The sequence below is a fragment of the Branchiostoma belcheri genome, unplaced genomic scaffold (assembly GCF_001625305.1).
Source record: "Branchiostoma belcheri isolate BF01 breed outbred unplaced genomic scaffold, Haploidv18h27 scaffold68, whole genome shotgun sequence".
NCBI lineage: Eukaryota > Metazoa > Chordata > Leptocardii > Amphioxiformes > Branchiostomatidae > Branchiostoma > Branchiostoma belcheri.
Genome location: NW_017804331.1, coordinates 1,757,119 through 1,776,531, shown reverse-complemented (window position 1 = coordinate 1,776,531; position 19,413 = coordinate 1,757,119). Strand labels below are relative to the sequence as shown.

At 45.0% G+C, this 19,413-nt stretch overlaps 1 protein-coding gene across 5 annotated transcripts in view; it reads left to right on the top strand.

Moving 5' to 3' along the window:
* LOC109484048 (endoribonuclease Dicer-like) overlaps positions 1 to 19,413 on the top strand; it is a 63,017-nt gene that overhangs the window by 25,799 nt on the left and 17,805 nt on the right. For all 5 annotated transcript variants that reach the window (XM_019787238.1, XM_019787234.1, XM_019787237.1 and 2 more), the window contains 15 exons: positions 1,072 to 1,181; positions 2,112 to 2,259; positions 3,324 to 3,491; positions 3,979 to 4,143; positions 4,944 to 5,164; positions 6,847 to 6,991; positions 7,892 to 8,043; positions 8,887 to 9,104; positions 9,580 to 9,719; positions 10,581 to 10,760; positions 12,825 to 13,038; positions 13,918 to 14,077; positions 15,620 to 15,718; positions 16,954 to 17,128; positions 17,590 to 17,809. In XM_019787238.1, the coding sequence (XP_019642797.1) occupies positions 1,072 to 1,181; positions 2,112 to 2,259; positions 3,324 to 3,491; positions 3,979 to 4,143; positions 4,944 to 5,164; positions 6,847 to 6,991; positions 7,892 to 8,043; positions 8,887 to 9,104; positions 9,580 to 9,719; positions 10,581 to 10,760; positions 12,825 to 13,038; positions 13,918 to 14,077; positions 15,620 to 15,718; positions 16,954 to 17,128; positions 17,590 to 17,809 (2,515 nt within the window). The remainder of the gene's footprint in view (positions 1 to 1,071; positions 1,182 to 2,111; positions 2,260 to 3,323; positions 3,492 to 3,978; positions 4,144 to 4,943; positions 5,165 to 6,846; positions 6,992 to 7,891; positions 8,044 to 8,886; positions 9,105 to 9,579; positions 9,720 to 10,580; positions 10,761 to 12,824; positions 13,039 to 13,917; positions 14,078 to 15,619; positions 15,719 to 16,953; positions 17,129 to 17,589; positions 17,810 to 19,413) is intronic.

The following is a 19,413-nucleotide window of genomic DNA, read 5'->3' as shown; positions in this document are numbered from 1 at the left end:
CAGTAAACATAAAAGTCTGATGCGTCAAAACAGAGTCGTAGTCCTATACTCAAAGTCCTAGCCGTACAAAGGTCAAAAGCACGAAAATCAAGGAATGGAGGTGAGACATCTCTGACATCTGTATAGCTGATAGTGATACTCTTTGACACGATGCACCAGCTTATGTATATGTATAGCCAGTATAACCGCCCTTCAGTGTAACAAACCAGCTTCTGTATCTGTACAGCCGGTATAACTTCCCTTCAGTGTAACAAACCAGCTTCTGTACAGCCGGTATAACTTCCCTTCAGTGTGACAAACCAGCTTATGTATCTGTATCTGTACAGCCGGTATAACTTCCCTTCAGTGTAACAAACCAGCTTCTGTATCTGTACAGCCGGTATAACTTCCCTTCAGTGTAACAAACCAGCTTCTGTATAATATAGCTGGTATAATGGCCCCTCGGCTGAACACACTAGCTTCTACATGTATTTAAAATTAAAACCTTAAATCCAACACAATAAAGATCTCTCGCCTAGAGCTTTCGACCAGTCACTCTGGTCTTCCTCAGTAGACTGACCCAGTTAGGCTTGTCATGTGGCTTCTTTGAACTGTGACATCAACACTGGGTCAAAGGTATCTGGTAGACAATGTCTGCCCCCTTTTGAGTGAAGGGCCTTGGTGTAAATAGCCTCTTCCACCTCCCTCAGGAAATAGTCTTGTTCAGTGTCCTTTATTGTCTTGGACTTACTTTAAACACTTACAAATGTAACTTTAAACACGATTAGCATGAAAGTTCATCTCAGTTGGTAAATTACATTATGAAGAAGTTAAACTGTTCTCCAACTCAAAATTTGACTCACCGGAATTTTGGACTGAATCACTCAGTCTTCCTCAGCTATCTGACCCAAATGCTGTGGACACGTGATTTTTCCCACGTGTGACGTCAGCAAAGGGTCAAAGGTTGTCTGATAGCTGAGGAAGACTGAGTGATTCAGTCCAAAATTCCGGTGAGTCAAATTTTGAGTTGGAGAACAGTTTAACTTCTTCATAATTTAAACACGATTGTTTACATGTATCTGTACATGCCAGGTGCCGAAGCAGGCGATACAGGAGTGCCGGGCCATCCTGGAGGTGCTGGGAACCTGGGCCACTCGCCGGGCTGCCATCCTCATCAACCGCGAGCTGGAGAAGCTCATCAAGTACGTACTTTGTGAAATATGCATGAGTGGACAAAATATCTCAAATCTGTACATTTTTTAAACATTATCTGTATGTGAATAGCTAGTATGCACCCTTTGGCACAACATGCCAGCTTCTCTATCTGTATAGCTGGTATAACCGCCCTTCTGTGTAACACACCAGCTTCTGTATCTGTATAGTCGGTATAACCGCCCTTCTGTGTAACACACCAGCTTCTGTATCTGTATAGTCGGTATAACCGCCCTTCGGCGTAACACACCAGCTTCTGTATCTGTATAGCCGGTATAACCGCCCTTCGGCTAACACACCAGCTTCTGTATCAGTATAGCCGATATAACCGCCCTTTGGCGTAACACACCAGCTTCTGTATCTGTATAGTCGGTATAACCGCCCTTCGGCGTAACACACCAGCTTCTGTATCTGTATAGCCGGTATAACCGCCCTTCGGCTAACACACCAGCTTCTGTATCAGTATAGCCGATATAACCGCCCTTTGGCGTAACACACCAGCTTCTGTATCTGTATAGCTGGTATAACTGCCCTTCGGCGTAACACACCAGCTTCTGTATCAGTATAGCCGATATAACCGCCCTTTGGTGTAACACACCAGCTTCTGTATCTGTATAGCTGGTATAACTGCCCTTCGGCATAACACACCAGCTTCTGTATCTGTATAGCCGGTATAACCGCCCTTCGGCGTAACACACCAGCTTCTGTATCTGTATGGCCGGTATAACCGCCCTTCGGCGTAACACACCAGCTTCTGTATCTGTATAGCAGGTATAACCGCCCTTCGGCTTAACACACCAGCTTCTGTATCTGTATAGCCGGTATAACCGCCCTTCGGCGTAACACACCAGCTTCTGTATCTGTGTATAGCTGCTATAACCGCCCTTTGCGGTAACCCTGGTTCCTTTGCTTTGTTTCAGGCATGAGTGGAGTGAGCAGCACCAGTTGTTCCTGCGCTGGGTGCACACTGTTATGCACCACGTCCACCTGCTGTGCGACGAGGCCTTCAAAGACTCGGAGGACGTCGACGTCCGGTACGTCACTCCCAAAGTCCGGCGTCTGCTGGAGGTAAGAAACAACTCAGCTATCACAGTACCTGTATCTGTATCTGTATAGTCGGTATAACCGCCTTTCGGCATAACACACCAGCTTCGCAGGCACGCGGCGCGGCGGCAGCTGGCCATATTACACCGATCGACTTGTTACACCTAACCCTTGAACTTCTAGCTCTAGACATTGTTTAAAGATATCTATTGACAATGCCCCTACTATACTTGTTGACAGTGAGTTCTACTCTGCGATAGTTCTAGGAAAGAATGAATTCTTGAACACCTCAATCCTTGATAACTCTCACTGGTACTTGAAGGCATGGCTATTTCTTGTTCTCTTCTGGGCTGGTATTAGGTACTTAGTAGTTAGGACGTCCACCAGTTTATTAGTCATTAGGCAGTACAACACGTCGGTGAAGGTTAGACATCAAGGTAATAAGTTATGCCAAGAGAACAGTTACTCAAGCAACTGGATATGATTTTGGAAACGGTCAGACGTTTCAGGTAGCATCCTCTAATAAGATGTTAATATAGAGCACCAGTACAATATAGTGGTTATTTTGTACCTTGTACTTCGGCCAGGTTGATTAATATATCAAATTGAATCAAACTTGTTCTGCCATAAATGTTAGAAACCTAGATTGTGCTACAAGACATGATTTGGCCAATGGCCACAAGTTCTTGTTTGTTTTTGTAAAATAAACCATTTGATTGATTGATTGATTGATTGATTGGTTGATTGATTGATTGATTGATTGACAAAATCATAAATCTTGTACCATGACTATCCAAACGAAATGCAATCCGTTGGTGGAAAAAAAATGGTGGAAATGAAGGGATGTCGAATGATTGATTGGTTGATTGATTGATTGGTTGATTGATTGATTGATTGATTGATTGATTGATTGATTGATTGACTGCGATAGTTCTAGGAAAGAATAAATTTTTGAACACCTCAATCCTTGGTTGATAACTCTGGTACTTGAAGGCATCATTCTTGTCCAGGTCTGGTATTAGATACTCAGTAGTTGGGACGTCCACCAGTTTGATTGATTGATTGATTGATTGATTGATTGATTGCAGGTGCTGCGGGAATGCAAACCCAACGAAGTGCAATCAGACAACGGGGAGAGTAGCGTTAACGGCCCGGCGGTCCCGGAAGCATCCAGAAACGGGCCCCGGGGCGGGGGCGGCTTCCACCACAAGGGGACGAACAACAACGGCGCCCCCCGTAATGGACCTCACCACAATGTATGCTATACAGTGGACTATGTATATGTTTTTTTGTTGTTTTTTTTAAACCAAATTTAACATCATTTTGCCCCAACCAGGGGTTAGACGTGCCAAAAAACAGTTACTCAAGCAACTCAAGTTACTTAGACGTGCTTGCACCAGGTACAAGTCTTTTTTTTTTGAAGCAAGATTTTTACGGCTGGATGCTCTTCCTAACACCAACCCAAACCCTACTAGGGCCCAGGATCCCTCTAACTGAGGGGGGAAATGTGTGTTAAGTGCCTTTCCCAAGGGCACAACGTCTGGGTGCAAGTCCGGACATGTCTGGGTCCATGTGTTTAGATATGTAAATATTGTACGTTTGGGAATGCTTCTACAGCAGCGACACCTGTGCTGCAGTGCAATGTGAACCAGTCAGAATTGCACCACACACCGACGCGCCAAATACAATACCTCCATTTTTCATGGAGGTAATAAACCATTCTCTCTCTCCTCATCTCCTCAGAACTCCTCAAAGAGTGTGAGCAATATGAATAGCAAGAACCACTACCACAGCTCCCGTCGGCGGGACAACCTCGATAATCAGGACCCAAATACCTCATTCCAGTTGTGTGGGATCGTGTTCGTGGAGCGCAGATACACCGCTGTGGTGCTCAACAAGCTCTTACAGGTGAATAAGTCATTTTCATTTTACTTACTTCACCAGTAGACACACTCAGGTTGTTGACCTGTTTTTCAGGCACATAGAAGCCAGGGTCAGAGCATGAATTAAATTAAGAAAATATCATTTTCATATGTCCTCTTCAAGATATGTAAGATACCATAGGAAGTTATTGAATCTTTTTTACCTCCTGACTACAATGAAACTTTGAAGGGCTTAAGCATGTACTTTCAGACATTAGAAATTTATCGAGAGTGACCCTGATGTTGCCTATGTCTCCAGAAGCCACGGGATCAGAACTTCCAAAAAGAACTGTTCAAAACTAGCTTTCAACATCCGTAAATAATTTATTTTTGGGATGGCACTGTTATCTGCAACGTCTAGCTTCAGGGCACAGCAAACAAATCATAGTTGCCCCGATGAAGATAACAGACAGTGGTCGAAAATGGACTCAACTCTTGTTGAACAAGTGGTTGTAACTAAAGAACTTTGCCATAATTGTAACTTCCGACTTATTTTCTTGACAGGAATTTGCGAAGAGCGACGCGGACCTGGCCTACATCTCAATCAGCTGCATCACGGGCCACGGGCTCAGAATTACAAAAAAGTGTTCAAAACCAACTTCTATCTCCTGTTTTTTTTCTGCAAATTTGACAGGAATTTGCGAAGAGCGACGCTGACCAGTCCTACATCTCGAGCAGCTGCTTCACGGGCCACGGCCTGAGCTCCCAACTTCCGTGCATAAATACTGTCTGGGACGGCTTAGTTAGCAGTAACGTCTTGTAACTTCCAACTTATTTTCCTGTCAGGAATTTGCGAAGAGCGACGCGGACCTGTCCTATATCTCAAGCAGCTGCATCACGGGCCACGGGCTGAGCTCGCGCGGGATGCGGAGCCGGGAGACGGAGATGGCGTTTCGGCGCCAGGAGGAGATCCTCCGCCGCTTCCGCATGCATGAGAACAACCTCCTCATCGGCACCAGCGTGGTGGAAGAGGGAGTGGATGTGCCCAAGTGCAACCTGGTCGTGAGGTGCGTGGAAACTTTATTTTATGACAATTTACCACATTTGTGGAAGGATTGACATAACAGGTGACTATCACCTCTTCAAAGATGTCAACCCCGAGACCAGACTGTAAGGTTTGAACCACTCACACCGGGAAGGTCCCCTACTCTTTTCGATAAGTGTGGTCGGTTCTTTAACGTGCGTGGGGTGTGGCTCTCCCAAACACTGCACCTCCATTTAACGTCCTATCCGAGGGACGTCCCTAGCTGAAGCTAGGTACTCAATTACACCTGAGTGAAGTGAGGAAAGTCGTGTAAAGTACCTTTCCCAAGGGTACAACGTCGGGGCGCATGTTCGGACTTGTTCGGGTATGACCCGGAATCGAACCCGGGTCTCCCCGTTTCATAGTCCAGTGATGTACCACTACACCACACGACGCCACAACTTTGTGGAAACTTTGTCAAATACCTGACTGGCCTCAGGGCTGGAAATACTGGGTGCACCCAAATTTGGAGCTGTGTACCCAATTTTTTTCTGTGGGTGCAACTGTCCAGTGCACCCAAATATTTTCAAAGGTTTTCGCACGTAAAGATGTTAAATGTATAGTTAGTACGCTGCATATTCTATTCTAAGAATAAAATAGAATAGAATAAAATTACTGTTGTAGTACTTTTCTCTAGAAATGAAACATAATTAGTTTTTGCTAACATTCTACTTAATATTTCATTTTTTTAGGTTGGGTGCACCAGTGCACCTATTCCCAAAAATGAATTTCGAGCCCTGATGAAAATTAAACTGTTCTCCAACTCAAGAAAAATAACTCAAAATAACTTCACAAAGTCTGTCCCTCATTAAGTGAGAAATAGTGTCTCGGTGGGTTATGAGTTTCAAAATTTGGCCTGGACGTGCCGGCAAGTGCAACCTGGTCGTGAGGTGCGTCAAAATTTTGTCAATACCTGATGGAAGAAAGACTAAAATTTCCTTCCAACACTGGAATGAATTCTGTATCTGTATTTGTATAGCCAGTATAACCGCCTTTCGGCGTAACACACCAGCTTCGCAGGCACGCGGCGCGGCGGCAGCTGGCTATATTACATCGATCAACTTGTTACACCTAACCCTTGAACTTCTAGCTCTAGACATTGTTTAAAGCTATCTATTGACAGTGCCCCTACTGTACTTGGTGACAGTGAGTTCCACTCTGCGATAGTTCTAGGAAAGAATGAATTCTTGAACACCTCAATCCTTGGTTGATAACTCTGGTACTTGAATGCATGGCTATTTCTTGTTCTCTTCTGGGCTGGTATTAGGTACTTAGTAGTTGGGAATTGGGACCTGCCCCAAATTTTGACCCCTTCTGACTCCTTCAACCTTGTTCACGGAAAGGACCCATCTACCCAAGGTTGAAGGGGTCAAAATTTGGGGCGGGTCCCAATTCATTCCAGTGTTGGAAATAAAGCTTAATCTTTATTTCATAATGACTAAGTCTTGTACCAACACAGATGAACTTTCAAACCTGACTGGCCTGTTTTTACGAATCATCATTAATTTTTAATTGTTTAATGTGTCTCGGTATGTAATAGTTACTATAATAAGTAGTGTATTATAATAAATTCTTTCTAAAATCACCTTGTGTACAGAAACACGCAATTCAGCCAATAGCTACAGTAACTACAGTAACTAACTTTTTTTTTTGTTATGAAATAAGGTTCGACCTGCCGAGGGACTACCGTTCGTACGTGCAGTCGAAGGGACGTGCGCGGGCACAGGGTTCGCACTACGTAATGCTGGTGCAGCAACACGAGCTGGACGCATTCAAGGAAGACCTGGTGCAGTTCAAGGGAATAGAGAAGGTGCACATCTGTAATTCTTTAACAATGTGTACAATGTGTGTTAGGTGCATTCGAGGGGATTCATTCCTCAGCTAACCGACATCTTGCACACGCAGTCGTCCCTCGATCAGTAAGACATCTGGAGCCGCATAGTTCCCGTTTAGAACTTTTATTCAGCCTGTCACACGACCGGTTTCGCCTGTGTGGCTTCTTCAAGTGTACAGAGGCTAAATGACACAAGTAACATGAAGTTCTCACTTATATACCTTTCCAGTGCATAGTGCCCTGATCAAATGTGTACAATGTGTGTTAGAATCGACCACAGGAAGAATAGCTACTACCGGTATATGTACATGTGTGCTAAATGTGGATCCCAAAAATTAGTCTCTATTTTCTGTATCTTTTGTGAATCCTACTTAGATTGTAATAGATTGTAACTCCACATTATAAAATAATAACCAATAGCTAAATCTAAAATTTTTGACTGTTTAACAATGTGTACATCTATGTTCAATAGGAAATATTTTATAGAACCTAGCACAGGAGCTACATGTATCTACCATCTAAAATCCAACACCAAGTCCAGATCACAATATCACAGCTGTAGTACCATTACAAGCTGCCAGGCAGCCCAAAGTCTAATCAATCTATCCATCTCATCCACCCACCCACCTACCAAGTTTCACGACAATCCATCTATAGCTTCTTGAGTTATTGTGCTGAACCACACACACACGCACACTCACACGCACCAGACACAAACACGCACACACAGACACATCTGTATCAGTATAGCTGGTATAGCTGCCCTTCGGCGTAACACACCAGCTTCGTATAAACACACACACACACCAAAAAAAACTATGGAAAACATAACCCTCTAGCGAAGGTAATGAATTGTCTGCTCTCAACCTGCGTCAGATCCTGCGTCAGAAGTGGGCTGAGCACGAGATGCCTCAGGAGGAAGAGATCTGGGAACACCTGTGTGACGACATGGTCCCACCCTACATGCCTCGTCAGGTCGACGGCGGCCCCAGGGTCACCATGACTTCAGCCATCGGGCTGGTCAACAGGTCAGTCATCTCATGGTAGTACTGTAGTAGTAGTAGTACTAGCTGGTCCCTCCTTACATGAGGAGGAGATCTGGGAACACCTGTGTGATGACATGGTCCCACCCTACATGCCTCGTCAGGTGGACGGCGGCCCCAGGGTCACCATGACTTCAGCCATCGGGCTAGTCAACAGGTCAGTAAACTAAGCTCCTTTCTCTGATGTCTGATGAAAGTAGCACCTGTAGAACACCTGTGTGATGACATGGTCCCACCCTACATGCCTCGTCAGGTGGACGGCGGCCCCAGGGTCACCATGACTTCTGCCATCGGGCTGGTCAACAGGTTAGTCATCTCATGGTAGTACTGTAGTAGTAGTAGTAGTACTAGCTGGTCCCTCCTTACATGAGAAGATCTGGGAACATCTGTGTGATGACATGGTCCCACCCTACATGCCTCGTCAGGTGGACGGCGGCCCCAGGGTCACCATGACTTCAGCCATCGGGCTGGTCAACAGGTAAATATGCTAGTACTGTAGTAGCAGTAGTCTCTGATGTCAGCCATTGGGTTGGTCAACAGGTCAGTAAGCAAAGCTCCTTTCTCTGATGTCTGATGAAGCATAAGCTTTAGCATACTCAAGCATCCATTGGGCTGGTTAACAGGTCAGTTAGCTGCTTATGGTAGCAGCAGAAGTAGTAGCAGTATTAGGCAGCCCCAGGGTCACTATGACTTCTGCCATAGGGCTGGTCAACAGGTCAGTAAGCAAAGCAACTTTCTCTGACGTCTGATGAAGGAAGCACCTTTAGAACACCTGTGTGTATTTGGTACCTCTCCCAGACTAAATACTTTTTTTAAATTTCCAAACAGATACTGCTCGAAGCTGCCCAGTGACGTGTTCACCCACCTGACGCCGAAGTCTCGGGTGGACAGCGCGAGCGGCGCGGACGGCACCAAGTACGTGGCGACGCTCTACCTCCCCATCAACTCCTCCCTGAGGGACCCCATCCGAGGGCCCGCCATGCCGACACGCAGGCTGGCCGAGAAGGCTGTGGCTCTCAAGGCATGTCAGCTACTGCACCAGGCTGGTAAGTTAGGCCATGTTGATTTGATTATATGGATGACATCCTCTGGGAACCCCAAAACTGATGCGCGCGTGCGAATAAAAAAAAGTTTTGCAAGAAAAAAGTTGTTTTCATTACGAAATGTACGTGGTCATGAAGGTTGAACAAATGGCACAGAATACGGTTTGGCCAATAATCTACTCTTCGAATTCATTTCTTTACAATTTCGTGTTTTTTCGTTTGATTTTGGCATCTTATTCACACAATTGCTTACGTCACGTGTCAGTAAAGTCTCGTGTGAATAAGGTCACGTGTTTGTAAACCGTAACTCTCGCGAGATCACGTTGTGAAGTGATTGGTCATTAATTATCCTGATGAAGGCGACAGTGGTCGCTGAAAATTTGATCCCTGTACAATTGTGTGTTGGAATAAAGTTTAACGTTTTACTATGATTACTACCAACACAGATGAACTTTCATGATGTTTTTGTGTTGCCCAGGTGAGCTGGACGATAACCTGCTGCCGGTGGGGAAAGAGGTGATCCACTACGAGGAGGAGGAGGAAGAGTTTGAGGTGGAGGACAGCGACGGACATGCCAGACCGGGGACCACCAAGCGCCACCAGGTCTACAAGAAACAGGTACCGTATCTTCATCATCATTATCTTCGGTACTGCTCATCCATCTAAGAAGAGGATTATTAGCAGATTAGTGACTGTGTGCAAACAAAGGGTAGGGTAGGGATGGACGTGGACAAGTGCAAGGACAGGACCATTGAAATCAATGGTGCTAGTATTACACATATTTACCACCGGTACATATGTACAAGGACAGGGAGGCAGCTCAATGCAGCGAAGCCCGACCCAGCTCTGCTTTGAACTGGGAGATGGACTTCGCCTCCGCCACACTGGGCTCAAGTGGCGATGGACTTAGCTCTGTCGGTTTTACAGTAAGTTGTAATACACTTGCTCCACTAGTACTGTGGAAGGCTCCCGCCTTCCTTTAATGTGGTCGGAAATGCTGCCTCTGTACAATGTAGAAGCACTATGGAAAGTCACCAGACTGGGGACCACCAAGCGCCACCAGGTCTACAAGAAACAGGTACCGTATCTTAAGCGCATCGGCAGAACGTACTGCGCCTGTGCAAAACCCATAATGTATTGTGCATAGCACTTCGGCAGAACATCTCATATAAGGTCGTGATAGCATATATCAGGTTAATATCCCGTCTGTAGTTTTTTGGCTCTGTTTCTTCTTCCGTTCCATACACTGACCTCTGACTTGGTCAGTGACCTGAACCAGACCGTCTGTCACCATGGTAACTGGTGTTGGGTTACATCATGTTGCAATTTTATAGCAGGAGGGATGTAGACTCCTGTCTGACCATATACATGTATATGAATGTGTTCGAGTAAGAATTAACAGCAGGCAATATGTAAACAATATGCGTTTGCTTTGCAAATGTTACTTTTCTAGTTATTTTCTATTTTTGTTCTCCACAGATCCCCAAGGCCTTCCAACAGAGCCTGCCTGTGCCGGGAGCCTCCTGCTACCTCTACATCATTGACATGGTCCTCACCGAGCCGCTTCCCGAAGAGCTGAACATCCGCGGGCGCAAGCTGCACCCTCCCGAGGCAACCACCCGCTGCTTTGGACTGCTCACCTCCAAACACGTTCCACAGGTGGGTTTAATTCTGCTGTTAGAGCTTCACGTACCATTGAAGAGGCTGGTCTGAGTGAAGAAAGGTTTTATAAAATGGGAACCATGCAAAAGATGTCTGACAGCTGAGAAATGATTCTACTCTACTCATAGGCCACCACCCGCTGCTTTGGCCTGCTCACCTCCAAACACGTTCCTCACATTTTGCTGCTAGTATAGTTTTGAATGTTTTAGTTTTTCTTCAGTTTTAGTTTAGGTTTAGTTTTTCTGTTTCTACCACCTTCTTAATTAAGGAGAGGGTGGTGGAAGGAGAGGGATGGGCTCCACCTTCCAATACCGTGTCCTAGACACAGTGGATCAACAACCTACTGCCCCTACTGCCAAAGGGCTATGGCACACTTTTGACTGCCTGGGGACCGGGGTGGAAGGTTTGGACTGCATGACCAATGTTCGGAGAACAGTTTTTCCTCACCAATCTCTGCGATGTCCTTGGTTTCTCCACCAGATCCCGTGTTTCCCGGTGTACACTCGGTCCGGTGAGGTGTCCATCTCGCTGCGTCTGTGCGCCAGTGGGATTCATGTGCACCGGAACCAGAACAGAACAGAGCTGTAATTTGGTAGGCTGTGTATGTCATTACCACGATGTTCTTATTCCCCGACAGATCCCGTGTTTCCCGGTGTACACCCGGTCCGGTGAGGTGTCCATCTCGCTGCGTCTGTGCGCCAGTGGGATCCATGTGCACCAGAACAGAACAGAGCTGTAATTTGTTAGGCTGTGTATCTCATTACCACGGTGTTCTTGTTCCCCAACAGATCCCGTGTTTCCCGGTGTACACCTAGTCCGGTGAGGTGTCCATCTCCCTGCATCTGTGCGCCAGTGGGATCCACGTGGACCAGAACCAGCTGCGTCTGGTGCAGAACTTCCATGGCTACGTGTTCTCCCACGTTCTGCGGTTCCACCTATTCACTTCACTTTAACCAAAGCATTTCCAAGCTTTCGACAGGGTCTGCATGCTGGGACTGAATAGGAACCCGGGATGGAAGTTTAACTTTAAATTCGTGTGTATTAACAGTTTTTGGACTGCAGTTTGTTAATGACAATTTGAGAACACTTTTGCCTCACCAGCCTCTCTTGTCCCCCGACAGATCCCGTGTTTCCCGGTGTACACCCGGTCCGGTCCGCATCTCGCTGCGTCTGTGTGCGAGTGGGATTCATGTGCACCGGAACCAGAACAGAACAGAGCTGTAATTTGTTAGGCTGTGTATGTCATTACCATGATGTTCTTATTCCCCACAGATCCCGTGTTTCCCGGTGTACACCCGGTCAGGTGAGGTGTCCATCTCGCTGCGTCTGTGCGCCAGTGGGATCCACCTGGACCGGAACCAGCTGCGTCTGGTGCAGAACTTCCACGGCTACGTGTTCTCCCACGTGCTGCGGTTCCACCTATTCACTTCACTTTAACCAAAGCATTTCCAAGCTTTCGACAGGGTCTGCCGGGACTGAATAGGAACCGGGATGGAAGTTTAACTTTAAATTTGTGTGTATTAAAAGTTTTTGGACTGCAGTTTGTTAATGACAATTTGAGAAGACTTTTGCCTCACCAGCCTCTCTTGTTCCACAACAGATCCCGTGTTTCCCGGTGTACACCCGGTCAGGTGAAGTGTCCATCTCACTGAGTCTGTGTGCGAGCGGGATTCATGTGCACCGGAACCAGAACAGAACAGAGCTGTAATTTGTTAGGCTGTGTATCTCATTACCATGATGTTCTTATTCCCCGACAGATCCCGTGTTTCCCGGTGTACACCCGATCCGGTGAGGTGTCCATCTCGCTGCGTCTGTGCACCAGTGGGATCCACGTGGACCAGAACCAGCTGCGTCTGGTGCAGAACTTCCACGGCTACGTGTTCTCCCACGTGCTGCTTTTCGAGAAGTGCTACGGCACTACTCTACTTCACTTCACTTTAACCAAAGCATTTCCAAGCTTTCGACAGGGTCTGCCGGGACTGAAAAGGAACCGGGATGGAAGTTTAACTTTACATTCATGTGAACACTTTTGCCTCACCAGCCTCTCTTGTTCCCCGACAGATCCCGTGTTTCCCGGTGTACACCCGGTCTGGTGAGGTGTCCATCTCGCTGCGTCTGTGTGCCAGTGGGATCCACGTGGACCAGAACCAGCTGCGTCTGGTGCAGAACTTCCATGGCTACGTGTTCTCCCACGTTCTGCGGCTGGAGAAGAAGCCGCTACACTACGTCCCCACTGACCTCCAGTCGTGGTACTTCGTCGTACCCCTCAACAAAGGTATTCTAATTAAAATTTTTGGGTGGAAGTTTCAAGTTTTATTCATAAAAATCAGCTTTGCAGCTAGTGCACAAACAAGCTGAATAACACTGATTTTTTACAATTGTGTAGTACCGGTAAGGACAAATACAAAATTAACATTACAAAACGTATACAGACACACAAACAAACACATTACAAAATGAGAACAGACAACACTAAGTCTTAAGCTCCTGTTCTGAAACAACAAACTTGACTAATTTGACCTGCTAACATTCATTAACCTTCATGACCTGCTCTACAGCTGTTGCCTTGGTAACTGGTGCTGTAGCAGACACCCTGTGGTGTTGGTGTTGGGTTACATTATGTAGAAAGTAGCAGCCTGAGGACAGAGTCAGAGGACTGGTCACCATGTGTTTCAACAAGAATAAACAGAGCAATAGTTTGTTAGACTAGACCATGTAATGGTAAATATTAATATTATGTATTTGCTTTCCAAATGTTACCTTCTATACATGTAGTTCCTTTTAAACTTGTTGCGTTGGTAGACTACTTTTTCCATTCTCTATTTGGAAACAAAGACTAGTAGCTCAAGCTTTAGTAAACCTGCCTTTGTATAACATCTTTGTCCATAATATCACCAGGGTCCATAATATCGCCACCTTGAGAAAAAGTGTGCTTAAAGATATTTTTACTGCTACATACCCTAGGTATGTACATTTGAGGTGTGAAGGAGTGCATACCAAAAGTATGTTGGAGTAAAAATATCTTAGCACGCTGTTTCTCAAGGTGGCGATATTATGGACCCTGCTGATATTATGGACACAGATGTTACATGTAGTGCTTTCTGAATGTTTTTTTTTTTATCCTCCCTTTGTATACACACTTTCTGTTTAAAAGGTGTTCTGGCTGACAATGTGGACCAGCTGTTCATAGACTTCAATTTCCTGGAGCATATCGACCAATCGCTGGACAAGGAGAAGCCGAAGTACTCCCACAACAATCCATTCAAGTTCCAAGAATCTGACTTCATCGATGCTGTAGTCACACCCTCCTACAGGTAAGAAGGAAGCTCGTGACAAGTTGTGTAAAGAAAGAAAGTTTGGTTTTGGGTAGTGATACAGCTTAAGGTGCATAATGGTCAAAGCTACAAACGTACGTTTGCACAAATGGATATCTACTAATTATCCGTAGTTATTAGAGAATAACCTAATTGCCTAATTAAAATCTAGTTATTCTCTAATAACTACGGGTAATTAGTAGATATCCATTTGTACAAACGTACGTTTGTAGCTTTGACCATTATGCACATGAAAATCATACTTTTATTTCAGTTACTTGTACCAAAGTGCTATATTATAACTTTAAAGATAATCACATTTGGGGCAATAAAATGTGATGACGTCATCCATATGGTCCATAAAATCATATTCATAACTCTTTTGTACCCAGGTATCAATATTCAGTACAACTACAGTTCTTTCTAAATTTCTTTGTGAGAAAACGATGGAAAGCTAAAATGCCAAATTAGCCAGGGAGGACAGTCACCTTAACAGACTCTGAATATGCTGACAAGACAGTATCATGTTTTTTTATGTTTACGTGTACTTTTAAGTTTGCAGAATGAAAACATATTGTGTTCCTTCCTTGTATTCTTCCTCTCCTTCATTCCAAACAAATAAGGGCATTGACCTGGACAAGTGTCACCATGGTGACTGGTGCTGTAGCAGAAACCCTTTGGTAGTGGATTACATTATGTAGCAAGTGGCAGGACGGAGTTAGATGGGCTGGTCACCATCAATATGAATTCAAAGTGTTTCTGTAAGAATGAACAGAGCATTAGTTTAGTAGGCAAGACTGTGTGAAGGTGAACAGGGATTTTCTTTTGCAAATCTTATAAGTTACAAATTTTCTTTCTGCATCGGCACAAATGTCTGGCCGGTATAACCACCCTTTGGTGTAAAACCAGCTTCGCACGCGCACAGTTTCTGATGACGTTGTTTGACGATAAGAACTCTTCAGTACCATACCTGGTTCGCATATTGAACAATTCCTCTAAATAATGTGTATCGTACTTCTAGGGTGGTTAGTCTGTCCTCTAGTCTTATTTTTTTAATTACTTTGTATGTTATTGTGTTAGTATTTCATATATGTCTGTAATTATTAGTTTTTAATGTTGAAATTGAAACTGTTATTTTTAGGTATTAACATGTAAAATGACATGCATTTATTATTGAATAATTTAGCAATTTTTTAATAATGTGTCAATGTATGTCAAATCAAATTGTACATCAAGACACAATTTAGCCTATGGCTACAAGGTCTTGTTTTGTTTTCACAAATAAACCATTTTTGATTGATTGATTGATATGCATTACGACTTTTAATTATGTATTTCATCTTTTTAATATGTATTGTCACCTTGATTGTTTATGTCAACCTGTGCAATTTGTATATGTACATGAACTCACAATTCAGCTAAAGGCTGCGACGAGTTTATATTCGCAAAATGAATAAACCATTCATATTGATTGATTGATTGATTGATTGATTGATTGATTGATTGATTGATTGATTGATTGATACCCTACCCTTCCCTCAGGAATGCAGATCAGCCGCAGAGGTTCTACGTTGCTGAGATATGCTACTCCCTGAACCCACGAAGCGAGTTCCCGTCCGCTGACTACGCCACCTTCGACGAGTACTACCTTTTTTTATTCTTAGCATGAAAGTTCATCTGTGTTGGTACAAATCACTATGAAATAAAGACTGAACTTTAACTTCCAACACTAGATATAGAATTGGGACTTACCCCAAATTTTCGGTTGACTCCATCAACCTTGTTCACGGAATGGACCCGTCTACTCTTGGAACGTGACGTCAGAGACAGGTGACCGTAGTAGCGGGTCATACGTGCCAGATAACTTGTGTCGCCCCCGTCTCTGTTCAGGAGTTAAGGAGGCAGTCTACATAAGAGCTCACAGACCTACCCTGAACAGAGACGGGGGCGACACAAGTTATCTGGCACGTATGACCCGCTACTACGGTCACGTGTCTCTGACGTCACGTTCCAAGAGTACACGGGTCCATTCCGTGAACAAGGTTGATGGAGTCAACCGAAAATTTGGGGTAAGTCCCAATTCTATATCTAGTGTTGGAAGTTAAAGTTCAGTCTTTATTTCATTTTTTTATTCTATTTTATCACATTGTTTAAAGCTATCTACTGACAACGCCCCTACTGTACTTAGTGACAGTAAGTTCCACTCCGCGATAGTTCTAGGAAGAATGAATTTTTGAACACCTCAATCCTTGGTTGATAACTCTGGTACTTGAAGGCATGGCTATCTCGTATTCTCTTCTGGGCTGGTATTAGGTACTTAGTAGTTGGGACGTCCACCAGTTTATAAGTCATTTTGTACATAATGCATAGTCTGACCATTTTTCTTCTGTCTTCCAGCGACACCCACTGTAGGTTTCTTTTCATTTCCGTGACACTAGCACCTCTTTCATAGTTGTTGATACAAAATCTTGCAGCTTGATTTCCTACAGGTACATGTACTTAGTAGTTGGTATGTGTGCCAGTTTATTGGTTATTATTTATTACGCATTTTATATCAAATTGTACCCTCTATAGCAATGAACGAAATGAACTCTTTGACGTAGCCTCCAAATTCTACCCAAACTTTCACACATATGAAAAGAAAACTTCTCTCCTCTTAACATCCGAAAATCCACATATTACAGAAAAAGTGGGATCCTTTGTCTTCCTCTGTCTTCAAAAAAGAAGTCAACCCAGTAGTTTTTACCAGTAGTTTCTTAGTAGTTATCAGTAGTTCTATATGTACTAATTATCTGTTTTTATACCATGTTTCTTCTGTTCCTGCAATTAGTCCTCGGGCAAGAATTTGCAATAAACAATTATTATTTATTATGTAGGTACTACCTGAAGCGTTACGGCGAGGCCATCACCAACCTGGGCCAGCCCCTGCTGGACGTGGACCACACGTCTTCCCGGTTAAACCTGCTCACCCCGCGCCACCTCAACCAGAAGGGCAAGGCTCTGCCAACCAGCAGCGCAGAGACCAGGAAGGCCAAAAGGGAAAACTTACAGGTAACTAGAGAAGTAACATTTGCAAAGCAAATGCATAATGTTTACCTTCAGACGTGGTCTGCTCTGTTAATTCTTACTCAAACACATTCATATACATTTTACTACATATGGTGACAGGATCGGAGCAGAGCAGACCATGAAATAGCAACATTATGTAACCCATCACCAGTCACTTCCAAAGACAGGCTTACTGCTTTCTCTACTGGAGCAAGTTTCAGTTCAGCTTCAGATTATTGGGATGCCCTTTAGCTTCTTAAGGGGCTAATCTTTCAGGGCTCCTGCAGAAAATTACATACAGGTACAGAAACAGGCATTTACAGTACAATCACATTTATCATACACTGATACAGTATTTTTAAAAAAAGATTCGACGAATTATATGTAGTGCTACAGACATGTATTTTCATTTTATTTGTTGCTTATTGCAGTGTACTTCATTTTCCTCTTTGTTTCCTCTACAGAGCAAGCAGATCCTGGTGCCTGAGCTGTGTGAGATCCACCCCGTCCCGGCCTCCCTGTGGCGCAAAGCCGTCTGCCTGCCCAGCGTGCTGTACAGAGTTACCACCTTGCTGATCGCCGAGGAACTGCGGGTGCAGATCGCCCAGGAGGCCGGCATCGGTCAGGCCGTCCTGCCAGAGGGGTACACGCACCCGCGACTCGAGTTCCCACACCTCAAGAAAGGTGAGGACGTGTTTTTACCTTTACCTTCAAACAAACAAACAAACAAACAAACCGAGAAGGTTATGTTTTCAGTAGTGTTAGTCTGTCCGTCAGTCTGTGAACAGGAATAGGGCAGGGGGTCCTGCCAGAGGGCTACACGCACACGCGACTCGAGTTCCCACACCTCAAGAAAGGTGCGGACGTGTTTTTACCTTCACCGAGAAGGTTATGTTTTCAGTAGTGTTAGTCCGTCTGTCTGTCTTGTCTGTCTGTGAACAGGAATCGGGCAGAGGGGTACACGCACCCGCGACTCGAGTTCCCACACCTCAAGAAAGGTGAGGACGTGTTTTTACCTTCACCGAGAAGGTTATGTTTTCGGTAGTGTTAGTCCGTCTGTCTGTCTGTCTGTCTGTGAACAGGAATCGGGCAGGCCGTCCTGCCAGAGGGGTACACGCACCCGCGACTCGAGTTCCCACACCTCAAGAAAGGTGCGGACGTGTATTTACCTTCACCGAGAAGGTTATGTTTTCAGTAGTGTTAGTCCGTCTGTCTGTCTGTCTGTCTGTGAACAGGCATCGGGCAGGCCGTCCTGCTGGAGGGGTACACGCACCCGCGACTCGAGTTCCCACACCTCAAGAAAGGTGCGGACGTGTATTTACCTTCACCGAGAAGGTTATGTTTTCAGTAGTGTTAGTCCGTCTGTCTGTCTGTCTGTCTGTGAACAGGCATCGGGCAGGCCGTCCTGCCGGAGGGGTACACGCACCCGCGACTCGAGTTCCCACACCTCAAGAAAGGTGAGCAGGGCTGGAAATACTGGGCGCATGTGCACCTTAGTATAGTGCACCCAAATTTGGAGCTGTGCTGTTTCTGTAGGTGCACCATCGCGGACCCCTGTCACAGAAGAACTGGGGTGTGCACCTTTAACTTGGTGTTTGAGCCATGCGAGCCTCATGAAAGACTGGAAAAGAGCAAGAAATCAAGTTTTCTCCACATTCCCCTGTATTTATCTTGTTTACCCTCTTTTTGCGTGGCATCGCTGGCGCAACAGTTAGAGCGTTGGAGTTGGAGCCAATAGCTGCCGGGTTCAATACTCACCATTAGTGATGCATACCGGTTCACTGGACTTGGATCCGGACTTGTAAGAATGTTTAGGTTCGAGTCCAAAAAACCTAAAAGTCAAGAACCGAGTCCGGACTTATTACCATAAAAGACGATTTCACATACCCCTTTTCTTTCCAAACCACCTAAAACCTTCCGTAGATTGTAAAATCTCTGCTGCAAAATGAAGAAAACATTGCCATCGGGCATCGTCAACTACCAGCCTCTATGTTATGTGGCCAAAGTTTCACCCAGACAACATTGCAAGGTTGCCAACATGCAATTTTGTATGGGTTTAGGTCCGGACTTACAAATCCGGAACTGAACCTAAACCTCTGGACTTGAATCCGGACCTGAACCTAAAATTGGGTTTAGGTATGCATCACTACTCACCATGCCCCGATGTTGTGCCCTTGGGAAAGGCACTTTACACTACCTTCCCCTCCCTGTGCGGTGGAGTGATGTCCACCAAGCCTCTTTGGCTAATCTGTCAAAATGTGTGCCAAAAACACACTATGCCAATGTGA